The following is a 19,158-nucleotide window of genomic DNA, read 5'->3' as shown; positions in this document are numbered from 1 at the left end:
GACGTTATAGGCTAATGGCATTTAGATTAAAAAACCTGATATTTTAGCTTTCCAGGCTACTCCCTCCTATTATATTTCTTAGAAGTACCCTGTAAACATGGAAACATAATAAAGCATATGTTGCTTCGTCTCCATCCCACTGAAACCCTCCTCAGGCAAATAATATATAACTGTTGCGTGGACTGCTACCACTACATATTCTCGCCTCTGGCCATTGCACCACTCATATTTAATATGGTTATAACCGAAAATATAGATTTTAATTAATCATTTATTGCTATTTACAGTGCTGTCTAAAATGTCAAATAAAATAGAACCGTAGCGAGAACAAATTAATTGTCTTCATGCTAAGCATGCATGTTGACAAAAGAACAGCCGACGCAGATTGTGAAGATCGTCATGGGCTAAAAGGGGGTAACTAGGCGCCGTTTAATTGTAGGCAGCGTCACTGGCCGACGCAGATTAGGACCCTTAATCATCCGTAAATCCAACATAAACACAGGATTTATTTTTTTAATATAATGATCAAACCAGATCACGAAATAGGACACACAATTAATTTTACCGAATTGCTAACCTTCTGTCGATAGGAAACCCATCTCCAAATCTTGCAGATTTTGAACCACCGGATGAGTTTCACGATTCGTGCTCCAAGCCTTCTCCTCTAACTCTGGCGACCACTTCTTCTCCGGTGCCAGCAAAACCCTATTCTCCGGTAGAGGACCCTATGGGTTAGGGTCCCGGATTGGGGTGGTGGTGGGAGGGGTGGGAGGGGGAGGAGGAGGGGGAAGAGGGGGGAGTTCGCCGGCTTTAGAGGGATGGCTGTGGGAGGCAGCAGCTCGGCGGTGGGCGGCGAGGCGGCGGCGGTGCCACCGAAGCCACAGGGTCGGAAGCTGGCGGTGGGCCGATGTAGGAGGCGGGGGCAAAGCGTAAGATGTGTTAGGATTAGGTGGCTGGTGGTGGCGCCCCGCCGCTGGAGACGGGGAAGACAGTCGTCATCGGCTTGAGGAAAGAAGAGGAGAGGGAGGTGGAGGGGGAAGGGGAGGGGAGGGTGCTGGCCGAGGGGACCTCGCCGGCGCCGTTGACTCCCTTCGGCCAGCCAGCGAGGCGGGCGGCGGCGCGTTGGGGTGGTGGCGGCGGGGGATCAGGCGGTGGTGAGATGGAACGCGCGAGGGGAGCAGCGGCGGCGGAATGCGCGAGGGGGAGGGGAACGGGAGGAAAAAGTTAGTGTTAAGGCTGTGCACGAATCTCAAAGCATATCGAACAGTCCAAAATTTGAAAGATTGGTGGTGAAATTGTCTATCTATCAACATATACATGGACAGTACGTCCCTTAATTTTTTAGGTGACCAATTGAATTGAAAAGGAAACCGACATACGTTGATTAGGATGCATGCAGCCGCGTTAATTTTGGAAGGTGCAGCGGCCGGATGTATCGAGAAACAAAAACTGACGCCCAGTTTAGTAACAATAATAAATATATAAATAAATAAATCGAATCCCGTTCGAGAACGGCACGAAATCGAATCGGAGACGGTCCATAGATTGGGCCCGCTAGGGCCCAACAACGCGACCAGGTAAGTAACTGACTCGGAGCTGAGTCCGCCGAACCGACCTGTGCCCTCCCCTATATAACTACACCCACCCTACGCTACACACCCGCCTCCAGATTCTCTTCTCCTCATCGCCGCCGCATCTGCCCTTCCTTCTCCGGCGATCTCTGTTTGGTCGCCGACTTAGCTTGTTTCTGGCGATCCATCTCGGTTTGGTCGCCGACTTAGCTTGTTTCCGGCGATCCATCTCAGTTTGGTCGCCGACTTGTTTCCGGAGATCGATCGCGTTGTCTCTCCGGCCATATCGATCTTGCCGATCGACTTGTTGTTTCCGGTGATCTCGGGGAGGTGCGTGACTCGTTTCCGGCGATCTCGGCGAGGCGTGGTGTGTCTTCATCTTCTCTAGCGGAGGTGGATTAGCGCAAGACAGCAAGCAGGCCGTGATCAGGTATATACGCGAACTCGATCATCTACTATATCAGTTTAGAATTTAGAATTTACGAGATTAATTTATAATTCATCATGTGGATCGCTCGCTTAAGAATTTTTTAAGTTAAATTAGCTCTATCAGCCGGATTTTTGTGGTGATCGATCGATCGATCTGAGTTTATAGTTATTTGGGTTAGCGTTAGATCTTTACTAAGATTGCGATAGTTAAAAGGGGATATATAGTGGTGGTGTATACATGCCATCCTGGAATTAAAATTCCATCGATCGAGCAATTGGTTCCAGCACTGTATCGGCTGATCAGACGATGAGATTAAGTGCATGGACATAATTAATTAGCTTTCCATTAATTGGATGCATGGACATGTGTACATGGCTACATGCTTTCCAGCATGTGCAGCTAGCTAGCTAACGCTGGAACACAATGCACAAAATCGCGCACGCAGCTCCGGTGGTTAATTTTACCCAACGAGGGTAGTTTAGGTAGATGCTATCTATATAATCGTTTACCTTTTTACATCAGATCGTTCTTAGATGCAAAAGGGAATCTATGTAGTACTCCCTCTATCTTTAAAAATAGCCCAATATATAAAATGATATATATATATATATATATATATATATATATATCTATTAATCGAATTACAAATTTAGACAAATCTAAAATATACCATATCCAATACTAGTTGCTATATTTTAGTAATAGAAAGTTCATGATTTCTTGAAGCTTGATCTTCCCCGCCTCAAATGAACCATATAGCCAAGTTGTCCTACCCATGAGTAAATATTTCATAGTAGCCTTGTTAGACCGTAGATTTGTCTTGGTATAGTTGTTATGAATAGCATAAACTCTGCTATAGCCATTTATGTACATTCAGGGCCTGTTTGACACAGCTCCAGCTCCAGCTTCACCCCTCCTGAAGCTAGAGCTCAGCCAAACAGTTTCAGCTCCACTAAAAATGGGAGTAGTGCTGGGTGGAGCTCTCTCACAAAATTAATTAGAGTTGTGGAGCTGGGTTTAGGCAACTTTACAACTCCACTCCAGACCCAACTCCTAGAGCTAAATTTAGGAGTCGGAGCTGTACCAAACAGGCCCTCAATCTACTAGACGAATAGAGGGATACATAAAATTGACCATAATAAAAATAAGAAGATGAAATATTTCTTTGTAATTGTTCGTTTGGAAATATCCCGAAAAGCTAATTATAGGTTATTCTCTCCATCAGAACAATAGGGCCGTTATGCTTATTACTCAAAAGTATCAAAAGTATCCATAGGAGAATTTAAAAGTAATTTGATATCACCTGATACCTCAATATTATATATAATCAATGGTTTGATTGCATTTTTTTTTGCTATATTTCTCTCGATTCTTCTGTTCTTTTTTTTTCCCATTGTCATAGGTTTGTTTTAATTTAGATTTTTATTATTTTTTATTAACCTTTATAATTTAGATTTTTTTGGTTGTTAGTAGTTCTATCCGTCCTAAAATGTAAGATTGCGGTCTAGATTCATAAGCTAGACCTACATTTAGGGACTGAGGGAGTAGGAAACGAGTGGCTATCTTTACTAGTTTCATTTTAAATTTCATACAAAATGTGTTTTAATAACTCTGCTTCTTTTTTATAGATATTTTTTGAATCAAAATAGCCCTTTGTGACACGTATCAAGTGATATGTATACTCAAAGTCAACATAGAGGTATAAATTTTGGTCGAATACCTCGCACATATGGGATAGGCAAGTATAAACCAAAGCCCTTGATGAAACGAATAATAAATGAAGTCAAGAGAACCAATATGGCATATAAGCTACCTAAAAAGGGAAATCATAACCATGATGAAAATAGAAGGGGCTACGATGACAAATTCAAAGCTATAATTGCTGATGAGAGGACGTATAAGTGGAATTATTTAAAGGATAAACAAAAGAAGGTTACGTTGCAAATACCAGTGCTATATCCTAGCAAGAGTAGCATCAGGCCACCGTTTACCCAGCTAACGGATAAAAACATAGGTCCAATGGCTAAAGGTGATTCCAAGTCAAATCATGTGCTTGCACCTATGCTCAGAAAGGAAGGATTGCTAGCTAACTCGATTGAAAAGTCAAATCCACAACTAACGTCCCCAATTCGTGCGCACCCAATTCATGCATTGGTGCGCACGAAGAAAGGAATTCCAGCTAGATCAGTTTTAAAGTCAAATCCACAACCAATTCGCCCAAAACAAATGCGTGGATCGGTACGCGGTGTTAGCTTAAAGGGGCAATCAACAATGGCAAATGATAATAGTGGTGAAGAATTGAAATCTTGCAAGGTGAAAAATTATTCTATTTCAAAAGAGTCTGCAAAGGAACTCATGGTGCACAAGGGCAATTCATACGAAGACAATAAATGTGATAAGATATGTGGTGAAGTTACGATGGGCGATCGTAAACATCATGTAAATTTAGGCTCAACTAAGAGTTTGAAGAGAGATTACATTCCTTCTACATGTGGTGATCATTATAAGGATAACACGAAGGGGAATGAAGTTCCAAATCCTAGCCCATTAACAAAAGATGGGCCTAAGAAACATGATAGAGATGAGTGTGAAGATTATAAGAATCTAAGGCCTACTAAGAAACGGAGACGATATATTGTAAATGTTGATGAAGAGGATGATTATGATGACAAAAATCCTATGGATATTAAAGATTCAACCAAAGTCGCTATGCCAATTGCCGCAGAGTCTATCAAGAGACAGTTCTATCATTGTATACAACCAATTGATGAACCTATCTGGAGGTATATATCGTTGATGTTTCGTATTTCTCTTTGAAGTATCATTGTATATGTCTTTCTTTATTCTAATCTTTTGGTTTTGTTTATGTCAACAGCGGAATCTTTAAGATTGGGGGCAATGATTATATACCATTCTCAGCACATCTATCAACTAAATCATGCAAGAAAGTGTGGGATTTGTCGGTATCAATACCTTCAATTGTCCAAGTGACAAAGCTTTCTAGGTCAGTGGTCTGGCCTAAGAGTTTGGAGGCATCAAGTCCCACAGATGACAGCATTGGCTTGTATTTCTTCCCCCCTAAAATGAGGTACCTTACTTTTGCAATTAGTTGCAGTATCACTATCCCGTGCTCTATGTGAAATGTGAAATTAATGTCTCATAACTTTCTTCTTTCATATGTAATAGGCTAGATAAAGGCATGGATCAGCTAGTTAAGGAAATCGTGGAGAAGGATATGGCCTTATCTGCTGTTATTGGTGAAGCTCAGATGCTAATGTTTCCTTCTACACTATTGCCTGAAAAATATCGAAGTATGCATCTTGTCTTATCTCTCTTCTAGATCATTTTAACATAAAGCTGAGGTGAATCGCTATAGAGCATCTTATATTATTTTCTCAAGTGCCACCTAATTGCTAGGATGTAGGCTGCACTACAGTGTTCTTTAAATTATTATTTATTTAGACACTTAAACTTACAAAAAATGATTGTTGTCGGTCGCCCGATGGAAGGGAAAAGTTATCGGGCTGTTATACCATCCACAGTCCTGCCTGGCATGCATGCAAGTCACTGCCTATGAAGAGAAGCAGGAAGCAACTAGGAATCGGGTGACGTCATCATGCATGCATGTAGAACTTTTTAAGCTAACTTTAAATTGATTTTTTTCTTAAATTACTTATCCAAATCATGATCCGATTGCACCATTAAATTCGTTGCAATTAAATCTTCAAAACAAGACCACACATGGATATATTCCGACGAAAAAAATAGTAATTGAATTATTTTTAAATGTTGCACGATGTTCTACCAAGTATATCGGAATTGTTTCACTCAGTAGATCGAAAATGTTTCACTTGTTTAAATCGGGTATTGTTTCACCTTATATAAAAACAATGTTCCAGTAAATAGCGAAATGTTTCAGTAAATAGCGAAAGAATGTTTCAGTTCACTGCAACATTTGATCCATACATAGTGATACGTTGTGAGTACATTAGGTGAAACATTTTTCGGTGAAACAAAAATAAACCAATTTCCCTTAATAGGGGGTTTCAAAATATGTGGGTTCTTTGTTGCAAAGGAATATTTCGTTCAATGCAATGTTAGATCTATAAATAGTGAAACATTGTGAGTACATTATGTGAAATATTTTTTTGTGGAACAAAAAAAATGAAACGGATTTCCTTAATAGAAGGTTTTCATAATATGCGCGTGATTTGTTGCAACGGCGTCTACCATAATATCAAAATCTACTGCAACATTTGATCCGTACATAATGAAATATCACGAGTACACGCGTAAAACTACTGGTTGAAACATCAAAAGAGACCATATGCAACATTCAAAAAAATATCAATAAAAAGCTAAAATATTTTTTTGTCGAAATATAATCATGTGTGGTCTTGTTGTAAAGATTTAATTGTAACAAATTTAGTGGTACAATCGGATTATGAATTGGATAAGTAACTTGAGAGAAAAAATAGTTTGAAGTTTGTAAAAAAACCTGTAACCATCCTACTATTGTTTAGTGCTACTCTACGAATGCATGGTTTCTTCTGATGCAGTGGCTTGCATCTACGTGGTGGCAGTAAAAAAGGTAGAGGAGGAGGCGCCCGATTTTTTAATTAAAATATTGGGCGTCCGATCTGTAGATGGATCCTTAAACTTATAAAAAGGGATGTATAAAATTAGTTGAGAATATGAAAGATGGAAACATTAATTATGCACGTACATGAGTGACAGTAGCCTAGGCAACATAGCTCCTTTCTGATTGATTATTAGTCATAAAAGTTCAGCTTAGGGCCTGTTTAGTTGGTGAAATGAACATTTTTTTGGTGTAACATCAAACGTTTGACTGGATGTCGGAAGGGGTTTTCGGACACGAATGAAAAAACTAATTTCATAACTCGCCTGGAAACCGCGAGACGAATCTTTTGAACCTAATTAAGCCATCATTAGCATATGTGGGTTACTGTAAGCACTTATTACTAATTATGGACTAATTAGGCTCAAAAGATTCGTCTCGCGATTTACATGTAAACTGTGCAATTAGTTTTTCTTTTTATCTCTATTTAATGCTCTATACATGTGCCCAAATATTTGATGTGATGTTTTTGCGAAAAGTTTTTGGAACTAAAGAGGGCTTTACTTAATTATTTTTGGGTCAGCTTTCCTCGTATGTGCAACAAAACTGACCATCCTACTCTCTTATTTCTCTGCAGCTTTTCAAGGGAAGCACTACCTCTGGGGAGTATTTAAACGTAGAGGAGGAGACGAGCAACAAGCTGCAGCCATGGCGGCTGAGCAGCAGCGTGGTTCAGATCAGCGTGTCAAGCAGGAGCAAGAGAACACACAGTTTCAGGGTGACGAGACACAGCAACGGATCAAGAAACCAAACAGTAACCTGCAGGAAACGGCAGTGATCAAGCAGCAGCCGTCGTCGCCGTCCTCGTCGTCGGTGACGGCTGCCCACATTGGCGTGGACGTAGTGCAGGAGAAGAGCACGGCAGCTAGCGGAGGGCGTCCTGCTGTGCCTGCAGGGAGCCATGGAAGGGTGATCGGCTTGGTGGTCCGGCAAACTCCGGGGGTGGAGGAGCTGATCCAGCAGATGCGGCGCGGAGGCGCGCTGCTGGCTACCATGGAGGGGGAGATGATGGGAGGTTTTGAAGCAAACGACGACGACGGCGCGAAGAAATTCAAGATGGTGGAGTGACGCCCTTCCTTGGGAGTGGTTTTACGGCTCTTGAGCAGGTACTCGGAATACACCACACACACTATCTAGTGATAATTTGTGGTAGATCCTAATACCTTAGAGCACTAAGATATACTCCTTTCGTTTTAAAAAGAATCAATGCTAGTTATTAACCTAGACTAAGTACTGGTCCAGGTTTATAGCTAGATATAGGAATTGGTTTATTTTTTATGGAGGGAGTATGAGTTCTCTGGTTCTATGGATTTATTGGAAGCACGCGGACATTCGATCGTGTTAGCGTGTGCACAAGATTATTCTAAAGGCTCCAAAATTGCCAATATCATTAAATTCAATTTTCTAGTTTAGTTTTAAACCATGTAAGAGTCTGTTTCATCTTTTCTTGAACTCCTATTTTAGACCTCACGCCATGTAAGAGTGTTTAACTTTTTTTAACTCATAGCCCCTTTATACTGTCTTAAAAATATATAGGGAGTTCCCAATAACTTTTGGATTTTATTGTAGAGTTGTTTATATTGCTATTTTATGTTTGTGGCATGCAAATTAAATGATTTAATATATCATAATTTAATAATTTAATATATCATGTGACCCCAGAGACACATGAATACATCAACTTGGCCCGCATATCCTAGAGATATATGAATACACTGGCCCATATAAGTAATCCTATAGACCTATATGGAAAGATCTCGACATATGAATACAGTAATCCTATAGACCTATATGGAAAGATCTCGACATATGAATACACTTGCCCATATAAGTAATCCTATAGACCTATATGGAAAGATCCCTTAAACAAGGATATGATGATTCCAAACGTTGACACCAACTTTGACAAGATTTTGATGATCTACTTGGACTTTGACCAAAACTATAGTAAATATTAAATATTTTCAAGATTATCTTTATGAGTTCTTGATGAATATAGAGTATGAGGAGACCTATTTTGGTATAAACATATGGCCCCGAGAAACATCTAATAATCAAGCCAGACATCAGATCCACCGAGATTAGTCGATTAGGTCCAAAATACGTCTACATATATGCTTGATATCCCAAGATGGGGTGAATAGGGTTCTAAACACTAAGGCTAGAATTATAAACTTATTTTGGTAGTATACTAAATATGGGATGCCCCACATACATAGACATACCTTGGTGTGGCCACCATATATCATTTCCTATATGAAAACATACCCCCACACAGAAGGATGGAATCTAGAGTAGATAGGGAATCCTGGATAAAGATAAGAGACCTATTCACATGTCGATATGAAAACATACCCCCGCACAGAAGGATGGAATCTAGAGTAGATAGGGAATCCTGATATGAAAACATACCCCCACACAGAAGGATGGAATCTAGAGTAGATAGGGAATCATGGATAAAGATAAGAGACCTATTCACATGTCGAGTTCATAACAAGGTGTATTGATTGACCTAGCAGAATGAATCGGTAGAAGTTTTGGTAAATCCATAACTTTTTCTAGATCACTTTGTTGTGCCATCAATTTGAAATGTTGTGATCCTTGATGGGACACTTGATGAATTTGCATGGATATATCCATTAGTAACAATATTAATCAACTATCGACTAATGACCATCAAGAGTGATTTGTGTAAGACAATAAATTTTTAGAGCGTAAGATGGGGATTTATGTATAATTTATTTTAATTTTAGAACTTTTGATGTGGATATAGATGTGGATTGTGGATATGTTAATTTATTTGGGTGTGAATTGCTTATGTGGATGTGGACATGATTGACTGTAGGCAAATTTTGCCACAGACATCAAAACTGTGGTTTTAGCTGTAGGGCATTGCACAAAATCACTTTTGGAGAAATGCACCCGGTAAATGTGGTTATTTGCCTAGGAGGACACCACGCCTTTTCAGGCCGATGAGACGAGAAGGGGGCACATTTTGACATGGCGTGATCAAATTGCCCCAGTGTGTTTTGCTCATGTTCATCTGGTTCGAGCCAAACCAGTCTTGAGTCAGCCATCGACGCCTGTGACTTGAATCTGGCCTGGTACCCCGAAGGCAGCGATGATCGCTTCCTCCACGGTGGTGAGGAGGTGAAGATGGATTGTTTAGTTGGTCATTGATTTGTCCTTGGATTTTCTATGTTTGCTTGTCCTTGCATTTGTGTTAATTACATTGTAAGCTCTACCATGCTCAACTTGATATGCTTGTGTGGATAAAACCATACTCAGTGAAACATGACGTGCTACCTCTGAGCCTGTTAACACGTAGAGGCAATTTGGTCACGTCGCGTGAAAAAGTGGGTCACCTCTCACCTCATAAGCTCGAAAACACTAATTTAATGGGCACAAAGTTCCTTGTCAAATAACCACATTTACATAGTATTTTCTCCCAAAAGTGACTTCGTGCGGTGTTCTCTAGATAAACCAGAAATTTGGGATGTCTTGTAGCAAAAATTGTCTTGAAGGTATGTGAATGTGAATGTAATTTTTGTTGAGATTCTGTGAATGTAATTGTATATGTAATATGCCATTTTTTTGCTCTAGCCTTACTTGACGGATTGCCTTTGATGAATAGGTTATCCATCATTGCTCTATGATGAATTTTCAGAAAAATCATCCAAAAGTTTAGGCTCGGCTAGTTCTAGTGACTACTCAAGATCTTGTTTATAAAAATTGGTCCTAGAGGCAAATAGGGTCGTCACAAGCACAACGAAATTCGTCATTAGGATTTGGGATATCACATGATAACTAAGTATTTTCAATGGTGAAAATCAAAGAGTTGTTCATGTTAGAGACACGAGGAGACACCATTAATTGATCACCGTCGTTCCTGAGTAAGTGCATGTTCCCAACGGTTTGTTATGTGTAAATACCACGATTTAGCCGACCAATGATTCATCCATCTATCCCCTATTCCTTTTAAAAAAACCTTTGAAAAACAATAGAGGATCCAATGCTATTAGGAGTCATTGAGAGGAGACTCTCCGCCAAGCTGCCATATCTCTCTTCGAGGTTTTTGAGCTAGAGAAGATTCACACCAACATTGTGGAGGGCGAGGCCTAGGGGAAGGCGTTCATGATCACAGACTTCATGATCACTAACTTGGCAAGAAGGCGAAGCTCTTGAAGGCCAACATGGAGAAGAAGGCTGGCTAGGAGAACTCTGGGTTAGCCTGATTAATATTGAATATATATTTATTTTAATAATGTTGTATTGGTCGTTTTAATATATATTCCTATTGTTCCTTTATATTTTCTTCTTATCTTACTCTAACCACCCTCTCACCTCTAAGTATTCCTCGCAAAATGAGGGGTACCAAAGTCTTTTCTCCTCAACCTTTGTCGAGGAGTGATCCTCTCTAGCGGGAGGTTGTGAGACCCCCCTTTGTGAGTTCGGTCGGGGGAAAGGGCGCATTGATCAAGAACGTGTATCCACCTAGAGTCTTCCGAGACCGCGCGTGAGAGCCAGGATTATGCAGGTTTGGGCCGCTATGGAGCGTAATACCCTACTCCTATGTGTGGGATTTAAGGTTGAAAGCTACAAAGGTCCCTAAAACACCAGGGAGCACTCTCACTCTTCTTCCCTTTGTGTTTAGGCTCACTGAGAGTCGTCTGTCTCTTCGGTGGGTAAGGTCCTCCTTTTATAGTTCAAGGGGATACCACATACACCGCCTCTACCTACTCCTTCACGGGAGGGGGACCCACTCCGCTTGGACCGGACCACCTTTCGTGCCTTCGCCCGAAAGCTAAGCAGCCGTCCGTCCTCGAGTGGGGCCCAGCGTCGCCTGCCGCCTGACACGGGGGACACCCTTGTCATTCCCCTTTAATGAATGGAGACTTTTGGCGGTCCATCTCACGTGGAGGGGGCTCCAGATGATGCTTTGATGGGACGGGGCATACCTGCCCCCACTCCGCCGCGCACAGGGCGGAACGTGGGGGCACCGCCGCCCGTTCTATCGGATGTGACCAGCGACAGGCCGGTCACAATCCGGTCATGCGCGATTGACGTTAATCAATCGGGCTGCGCCGCACGTCCGCCATGCGGTGAGGGACGGTTGGGGCGTTGTGTACTGATGGCCTGGGTCTTCGCCCCACTCGCTCCCTCCGCCACGTGGCGGTTAGGCGAGGGCCTCGGGGTGAGGCAGCGCGAGGGCCCGAGGGGCGTGACGTGGCACCCTGAGGCCCTCTGGCTGCCTCTGCGTCGTCCGAGGTGTGGGGGGAGAGCCAGGCTGTAGGGCCGCGTGGCCGGACGGGAAGGAGACTTCCCCACACTTGCATACCCTCGGGCCCATATCACCGACAACCTTAATCGCTACTAAGGCCCTGTTTGATTCAGCTAAAGATTATTATAGTCTAGATTATTAGAAGTAACCTGAAATAAATAAATAGATTATTATAATCTAGAACGCAGATTAGTATAATTTGGTAATCTCCTACAAAGGTGTTTTTTCAGATTATTGGGTGGCTAAAGACCCACTACCCCAAATACTGGAAAGAACTTACCCACCTCTGCCATCCATACCTCGTATCTCTCACTTTATCATTATTCCCTCTCCCCTACTCCAGAACAGGTCGAGAGTTGGAGATGACCTAGCAAATCATGGCGACGTGCGGTGGCGATGCTCCGGCGGGTGGCTACGCACCTGGTGGGCGTTGCGGTTCCAGGCGACCAAAATAGCCGAGGGTATTATGGACTTTAGCCTTTCAAAACAGTAATCCATGCCTCCAATAATCCAAAGAAACAAACAACTCATAGTTTATTCTATTCTAGCATATTATAATCTTGCTTTATAGTAATCCGGCTCAATATTCTAGATTACAATAATCGTAGGCAAAATTTGCTATAGGACACGCAAAAATCGTGTAATTAACTGAGGGACACCGTGAAAACGTTGCGCTGCCCCAGGACATTAAAAAACTGTGTAATTTGCCGTAGGACACCATGGCCATTATTTTATCATTTCTCGGCTAAAAGTGGTCTCATTTTTTTCAAAATGCCCAGATTACCCTCGGGCGTCGCCATCTATACCGACTCGGTTCGGTCGTCGAAACGGAGTCAGTCACTTTCGTCGCCACCCACCACCGAGGAGAAAATCCCCAATCCATAACTATAACCCTAGCTTGCGGCGGTGGCGGCAGTGGCAGCGGAGGCTTCGGCGACGGTGGCGACGAAGAACAACTCGGCTTCGGTGGCTGCGGCGAGCGAGCAGCCCTAGAAGCGGCGAAGATGGATGGCTCTGTTTCTTTTAAGGCTGTTTGTCGCCGCACCGGTGAGTTGTTCTTGGGCAATTGTCCATTGTGCGGGACCCACCTGGAAGAATGAACGTCAAGGACCCTGAAGAATCCAAACAAGAAGTTTGTGAAGTGCCCTAATCTTGAGCATGTGAGTAGATGCTTTAGAATTAGTTGCATTCGATTTTTTGTTGTTTGGTCTATTGATTCAATCTTTTTTTTTTGCAGACACCATATGCTTGCAGATTTTTTATGTGGGAAGGTCAATATGAGCAATTTTTGGCCGATGGCCGTGTAGGTCTGGGACATCAGACAGAACATGAGAAGTTTAATGTTGAAGCAATATCGTCGATGGGGATTGAGGGCTTAGAATTGAAGGGATTTGCAGCATTGGGACGGATGCTAGTGTACCTTGCAGTTGTGCAAGCTTTGTTGTTGCTGGTGATATTGGTAGTTGTCATTAGCAAGTAGTCAAGCAAGGAAAGAGTATGTTGGTACCTATGTAATGTGAATCTGCTTAATGTAATGTCTCTGAAAATGATATGTTGGAAGAATGAATTATGGAACACACCGTTTAACAGTTTGAAAAGCGTGCCACTTTTATCCAAAAGTGCAGCTCACCTGATAGATGATAGATAACGGGAGAACAAGATTGTGAGGCCTCCTATAATCTAGTCCTCTAAAACCTAGAGAATGGATGGTACGATCTCTGCAAGTTGGGTCTTTCGAAACAATAGGCCAACACTATGCCCTTATGCACCACTATTCACTTGCTTTGCTTTAATTTAGTACGATACCAACTACCAAACCTGCGCCGTAACATATTTATATACATCCGCCGTGCAATACCTTATGAAAGGGTTATTTAGGTAGACAACCTGTTCTATGGGTATACGGGATGTTTTAGGCACAATTCACCTAAACAACAGTTTCACGTTTTGCTCGGTACTTCAATGTTAAAATGTGTTCAACTTATATGAAACTATTACTTCATGAAGGTCACAATTGCAAGTGAATTAGAGCTGCTGGTTGGGATGAGAAAACAATTCATTATTACATACTCTTGATGTTGAGCACTATAATGGCTATATTAACGTATATGTCTTGACCTTGTGGGTTCTTTGTTTCATTTTTTATTGCATTTACTTATACAATAACTTTTGTTTCATGGAAAGATAAAAAGGTTGATGCTGATTATTTTAACAAACTTCTTGCGCACTATGATGAGATACACTATTTGGTAGGACCATGGCTACAGGAAAGTATGCAAAGGACTCTGTTCAGTCCTAGGAACAGAAGATGTCCAAGCTGTAAATGATGAAGAAAATGATGGACCTAGCACTACTGATGATCGTTCAGAGGTATCATCTGCAAGCAAGTCAAAGAAAGCCAAAACACAAGAAAATGAAGATGAGGGGCTGATTGGTGCATTCACTAGTGTTGGTGACAAGCTTGTCGCTGCTATACTAAAGGTCGGTGAGCCAGACAGTAAGCTGCCAGAAGGTTTATTTGACACATTGAAAAACCTTCCCAGTTTTCAAGAGATCCACAAACTTTTTATTGTGCTCATTTGGTGGCCAACCCTCACATTGCTAGAGCTTTCGATGGACTTCTATTTGAAAACAAGCTACATTCGGTTGCTATGTTCATCGGTGAGAAGTTTCCTGGATCAATGTAGGGTTGTTGGATGAGTTGAATAGTTTTTTTTGGTTTTATCTGTTGCTAGTTGGCCTATGTTGCTACTCCCTCCATCTACTTTTGATAGTCATATTTTCAAATCTAAAAATTTTATTTTTGATAGGCATATTTCAATCCAACAACCTATCATATTAATGACTTTCTCGGAAAGGCTAATAGGCGATCGCTCGCCAGGCGGTGGGGGTAGCGATCAATTCGCTCCCCCCTCCCTCTCTCTCCCTCCACCTGGTTTCCTTTTTTGGCACCGTATTACTTTCCTATTTTAGTAAGTTTATGCACCTAAAGTTTATACACCTCAAGTTTACACATTTAGAGACCCAAAGTTTATAAGTCAAAAGTTTATATATCCGATTCAAATTTGAATTTGAATTCAAATATTTTTTTATATATAGTATTTCTATACATCTAAAGTTTATAGACTTAAAGTTTATAGACCTAAAGTTTGTAGACCTAAAGTTTATATACCCATTTCAAATTTGAATTTGAATTCAAATAATAGTTCATAGACCCAAAGTTTATAAATAAAAAGTTTACATACCCGTTTAAAATTTGAATTTAAATTCAAATATTAGTTTATAGACCCAAAGTTTATAGGTCAAAAGTTTATATACCCGTTTCAAATTTGAATTTGAATTCAAATTCAAATATTAGTTTATAGACCCAAAGTTTATAAGTAAAAAGTTTACATACCCATTTTCAAATTTAAATTTGAATTCTAATATTTATGGTCTAGTAGAAAAAGAAGAAGGGGAGGAGAAAGGGGGAAAGGAGGTAATGTGTACAGGAGGAGGGGGCGGGTGATCGCTGGGGAGGGGAGGGAGCGATCACCCGCCCATTAGGATTCCCCTGACTTTCTCAGATTTAATGCATGATTTTCCATTCTTCCACACATGATTAGCTACATGGGCATTGAGAAATGTAAATATTAATGAATATCTTGTTTACGAGGAATGACTAGTAGCATGTTTAAATGGATGATAAGTAAAATTACTTATCCTTGGTCTGTGTGCCAAGATGAAATATGACTATCAAAAATAGATGGAGAGAGTATTATGTAAGGCTTAAACTGCCAATATGTTTTGAGGTAGAGAACTCACTAGTAGGTGCAAGACTTCAATTTGTTATTATGTCTAAGACCTTAAATTGTTATTATGTGTAAGACTTTAATTTACTATTATGTGTGTGGCTTGAATTTTCTATGTACGGATTGATACAAGAATTGATGTATGCTAATTATTTATGATTTTTTAATGGACTATGTGGTATGAATTGTATTTTATTTTCAAATATAGTTATATGAACAATATTTAGTTTCAAAAAGTGTGGTCTTCATGTCTAAATGTTATTTTGTAATGTGTACATTCTAAGAGGTAACCTCACCAACTAATGTGAGTAGTTAACTCTATCCAGGCATCCCACCTTCATCCCTCCACCCAAACAAGGGATATGATCATTTCAACTCATCATATCCTTCAAACCAAATAAAAAAATAGGGTTCGTTCTCGTTACATCTCTTGAACCAAATAAAAAACAGAGATGGATATAACCCATTCCACCTCATCTCTAAACCAAACACATGTTTCGAAGACCAATATTTTGTTTATGACTCAGTTTGAATGCCAAATTTTATAGCGAACGCACCGTACCATCGAGAATTCCTTATCTCATATTTCTGACATATGTCATTCCACTGATCTTCACAAGCAACTCACCAACCATTGAAGCACCTCATATTTCAGTTTTCATCACCTATCTACGCCGCCACTTAGGGATACCACCGCTCCTCCCTGTCTCATCTTTCACACACCTTGCCACCACAGAGACACATCCACCGATAGAAATCGTTGCCGCCGTGTTAGGAACCTCTTCTCCAACTCAAATGACAAACTCAAAACACCAACAATATCTCATACAACTCACAGTATTTGGTGAGAAAACAGAGGAGAACAACTAGTGGATATATATAGGTATTGAATGGTTATGGAAGAAACAATGGAGAAGCTAGAGAGAGAGAGAGAAAGAGATCAACGAGGATCCAGACCCAAGCCGTCGCCGTCGCCTTCTGGCTTCCTAACATTCGATCATCCCCAATGGTTGCCGTTGTTACTTTTGTAATTCTCACCTCTTTGTACTTGCTTGGGCCAGGGAGTGGGATGCACCATGGGCTGGGCCAGCCATTCCTAGAAGCCCACTCAAGTTCCTCACAATCTTGTTCCCTTAAATTTTAGTTTGTCCTCGAGCCAACGAAGAAAACCTCCTGATCTCATGGCACCTTTAGTTCTTTTATTTCTTTGAAGTGGCCAAAATATCCATAAATGTTCGCTACTGTAATATTAGTGCTTAGCTTGAAAACACATTGTTGCCAAACATACAAATCATTTTTGCAGGCAGCCAAAATAACTCTACAAGCGCATATAAACACATTGCATGTAACTAAAAACCTGTAAAAATATGATTTCTCTGCAAGCTCGCAAAGTGCAGCTCATGCACAAGTTAACGAAAACCTTGCAATACCACAAGATAAAAAAATAATGAACAGCCAAGGATTTGTCATTGATACACTTGGAGGATACGGCTCCACGTTCCAAACAGAAATAACTTTCTCATCGCCTCAGCCAAGGTCGTGGTCTGACTGGGCCCCCAGTTTTAGTTAAGTGAATTATTGTCACGAATTATCTACTTAACTATAGCAACGACTTAAATAATTAAAAAATATTTATAAATAGATTAAAATAAGTAATATAAGCACTATATATGGTAGAAGAAAGTCTTTTTTTTAAAAAAAAAGGTATTTCTTAACTAATATTTTTTAATAATCCAGCGAATAAGATGGAAGAACGGGATCATGGTAGGAAGAGGTCACAGTCATTGCCTCTAACTGAATTAATACGTATTCATGCCTTAGAGAACGATTGAGCTGGCTGTAGACATCACTAGCTAGGGTCTAGTCAGCTAGCAGATCTGCCTGAAAAAAGAAAAATCCAATCGATGCTATGGGAAAAGATTATATGTAGGGTGGGAAAAATAAACCAAAGACTGAACCAAATTGCATTTCTATTTATTTTCTGGTTCAACTTTTTAGTTTTCACCAGCTATATATGAGCCGAAATGACTTAGAGCAAGTATATATAATAGCAAGCTATAAAACACCTATATGCTTATGTGAATAAGAGAGATAAAGAAAAAGAATGGAGGTTGACTCAGGAGCTAACTCTGTACATGCTCCAAGATAGATATATTAAATACACATGTGAGAGAAAGAGAAAACGAGAAGAAAGAGATAGATAAACTTATAGCTCATCTATTATAGTAAGTATTAGTTGTAGTATAAATTTATTACTAACAATTTGCTCTATTATTAAACTAGATCCAGAAACAAAATTCCGAAGAAACCAAATAAACTAATCAAATCACATGTTGTGATTCAGACGTAGGATTATTTTAATAGGTGTTACTGGGAAATATAAAAAAATATTCAGAATGCTAAAAGAGAAACCAGTAAAGTTCAATGTGACTTCTAAATATATATTCTACCAACTTTGTTGTGAACAATACTACCAGATATAACTTTGGGAACACGTAAATGTAAACGGGCATTTGGTCTAGTGGTATGATTCTCGCTTAGGGTGCGAGAGGTCCCGAGTTCAATTCTCGGAATGCCCCCATTTTTACAATTTTTATTTTCATTCTAGAGAATACATCGATATTTTCTCATTTTGATCCTTTATAATAAGTATTTTTTTATTTTGATCCTTCAGCATACATCGTTGCATTTTTTAAATATTATTTTATCAATTTTTTTTATATTTTTCATCCTTCATAATACATTGAGATTTTTTAATTTGATCCTTTAGAATATTTTATATTTTCATCCTTGAGAACACATCGATATTTTTACATTTTGGTTCTTTAGAATAAATCATTTTTTGTTTTGATTCTTCAGCATATATACATCGTTGCATTTTTATATTTTGGTCCTTCATAATACATCGATGCAATTTTCCAGTTTTACTTGATACTTCACAATACATCAGTGCAACTTGTTTATTTTGATCCTACACATAATAAATCATTTTTTTTATCTTGATCATTTAGAAAACATCGATGCAATTCACTTTCGCTTGCGCACTGCAACATAATGGAGATTAAATTTTATATAGATTTTTTTATGGGCTTCTGCCACTGAGAATTGAGAATGGTAAGAATCGAGCAGCAAGTATATGGTTTGACTGCAAATAAGGCAGATGTGAGTATCGAGAGAAAGCCCAACGGGATATAACTACGACTTTTTATGTTAACCGTTTAGTTTTTCCTAAAAAATTGCAAAAAAAAAAAACGACCGTGCATTTATCTTACTACTCTCGAAACATTAACAAACACTCGCATGGTCCCATGAGAGCAATATTATCGTAAGCACCATGATTGAACTCTAATATATAGTTAAATTCATGAACCGTGCATGTTTCATTCCATTATTTAAAAAAAATATCTCGTATATGCTTTCTCTCATGTAACAACTTTTATTATAAT

At 40.0% G+C, this 19,158-nt stretch overlaps 1 protein-coding gene and 1 non-coding gene across 5 annotated transcripts; both read left to right on the top strand.

The window, feature by feature from the left end:
• Window positions 1-1,661: 1,661 nt before the first annotated feature.
• LOC4351570 (uncharacterized) lies at window positions 1,662-14,628 on the top strand. 4 transcript variants are annotated; one of them, XM_066306146.1, is made up of 5 exons: window positions 1,662-4,784; window positions 4,877-5,089; window positions 5,188-5,312; window positions 7,218-7,746; window positions 14,175-14,628. In XM_066306146.1, exons 1-4 carry the CDS (start codon window positions 3,676-3,678, stop codon window positions 7,706-7,708), a joined length of 1,938 nt encoding a protein of 645 aa, XP_066162243.1. In that variant the 5' UTR covers window positions 1,662-3,675; the 3' UTR covers window positions 7,709-7,746; window positions 14,175-14,628. The 4 variants fall into 4 exon arrangements, with proteins under 4 accessions (XP_066162243.1, XP_066162242.1, XP_015618788.1 ...); XM_066306145.1 differs by lacking the exon at window positions 14,175-14,628 and adding an exon at window positions 13,159-13,483; XM_015763302.3 differs by lacking the exon at window positions 14,175-14,628 and having other exon boundaries at window positions 1,662-2,001; window positions 3,630-4,784; window positions 7,218-8,203.
• A 3,591-nt stretch (window positions 14,629-18,219) lies between these two features.
• Window positions 18,220-18,291, top strand: TRNAP-AGG (transfer RNA proline (anticodon AGG)). The gene has a single exon. It is a non-coding gene; the product is annotated as a tRNA-Pro (tRNA).
• The last annotated feature ends 867 nt before the right edge of the window (window positions 18,292-19,158 follow it).

The sequence above is a fragment of the Oryza sativa genome, chromosome 12 (genome assembly GCF_034140825.1).
Source record: "Oryza sativa Japonica Group chromosome 12, ASM3414082v1".
Classification (NCBI taxonomy): Eukaryota; Viridiplantae; Streptophyta; class Magnoliopsida; order Poales; family Poaceae; genus Oryza; species Oryza sativa.
Note: the sequence above shows the minus strand (reverse complement) of the source record. Positions and strands in the feature narration are given on the sequence as shown.